This window comes from Pan troglodytes, chromosome 9 (genome assembly GCF_028858775.2).
Source record: "Pan troglodytes isolate AG18354 chromosome 9, NHGRI_mPanTro3-v2.0_pri, whole genome shotgun sequence".
NCBI lineage: Eukaryota > Metazoa > Chordata > Mammalia > Primates > Hominidae > Pan > Pan troglodytes.
The window spans coordinates 24,638,637-24,640,185 of NC_072407.2; the positions used below are offsets into that span (position 1 = coordinate 24,638,637).

At 52.0% G+C, this 1,549-nt stretch overlaps 1 protein-coding gene across 1 annotated transcript; it reads left to right on the forward strand.

Annotated features, from left to right (window-relative positions):
• Positions 1 to 772: 772 nt before the first annotated feature.
• LOC112204783 (sodium- and chloride-dependent glycine transporter 2-like) lies at positions 773 to 1,549 on the forward strand. Its single transcript, XM_054661775.1, has one exon. The coding sequence runs from the start codon at positions 944 to 946 to the stop codon at positions 1,547 to 1,549; it is 606 nt and encodes a 201-aa protein (XP_054517750.1). The 5' UTR covers positions 773 to 943.

The window sequence follows — 1,549 nt, forward strand, 5'->3', positions numbered from 1 at the left end:
TTTTCATTTGAAAGTGAATTGGGAAAAAGCGAATAAAAATTAGTCATGAGTTTTGGTACTCAAGCAAGCTTAGAGTTGTGAAGGATATTAGACTCCTGTGAATAGTTACGCAAAAGAAGAAGAAGAAGAAGAAGAAGAAGAAGAAGAAGAAGAAGAAGAAGAAGAAGAAGAAGAAGAAGAAGAAGAAGAAGAAGAAGGAGAAGAAACCTAAACAAAAGAACAAAAAGCTTTGCATATTCTTTTCCATGTCTGGGAATCTGGAAGTGAATACAAGTTGTGTAAGATAACAAACCTAGTTACTACTCTGTGTCTTAAATTTAGTTTATTATCGTTGTAGGTTTTTTTGTGGTTATTTTGATCGTGATTCTTAACCTTGTCTTTGCTACCTGGCGGGAGGAGGTGGGTTGTGGAGCGCTGGGACTCAACCAATTTGGCCTCAAGCGCTCGCAGGTGCCAGGGCATCAGCTTTGTGGCCACAGCTTGTCTATGGGGGAAAAAGGCAGTGTGCATTGTTGAATGACAAAGGAAATGGGGCGGAAAATTAAAGAATCTTTCTACAGTGGTGATGGGGATGCGGGCACCCACAGCTGTGATGTGAAATCCAAAGAGGGAGGGGAGCTCATGACTCCAGGGCTATTTCCATTCCCCCTTTACCCTTACAAAATTACATTTCTGCCTCTTTTCTTAGTTCATCCTCCACTAGGGAGGGAATATTAGCTTCTTTTTGTCATCTGGTTATTGATGAAACGGGCAAATTGAGAAATACTGATTGCAGCCTTTCTTTAAAAAAAAGTTCAGATTCCAATTTGCTTCCCCAGATATTGTGTCTGGACCTGAGTTGCGAACGTCTCCATATGTAGATACAGGTATTTTAAAAGCTGTTGTGACTTTGTTTTGCACGAACTTGACATTGTGTTTGCAGGATTGCAGTGCTCCCAAGGAAATGAATAAACTGCCGGCCAACAGCCCGGAGGCGGCGGCGGCGCAGGGCCACCCGGATGGCCCAGGCGCTCCCAGGACGAGCCCGGAGCAGGAGCTTCCCGCGGCTGCCGCCCCGCCGCCGCCACGTGTGCCCAGGTCCGCTTCCACCGGCGCCCAAACTTTCCAGTCAGCGGACGCGCGAGCCTGCGAGGCTGAGCGGCCAGGAGTGGGGTCTTGCAAACTCAGTAGCCCGCGGGCGCAGGCGGCCTCTGCAGCTCTGCGGGACTTGAGAGAGGCGCAAGGCGCGCAGGCCCCCCCACCTCCTGCGAGCTCCGGGCCCGGCAACGCGCTGCACTGTAAGATCCCTTCTCTGCGAGGCCCGGAGGGGGATGCGAACGTGAGTGTGGGCAAGGGCACCCTGGAGCGGAACAATACCCCTGTTGTGGGCTGGGTGAACGTGAGCCAGAGCACCGTGGTGCTGGGCACGGATGGAATCACGTCCGTGCTCCCGGGCAGCGTGGCCACCGTTGCCACCCAGGTAAGCAGGTTGCATTTGGCCCGCACAGTGTCCTGCTCTCCAGCTGCGCGAGAGAGGCCAGCCGGGCCGTGGCGGGTGCACGTATGCTGA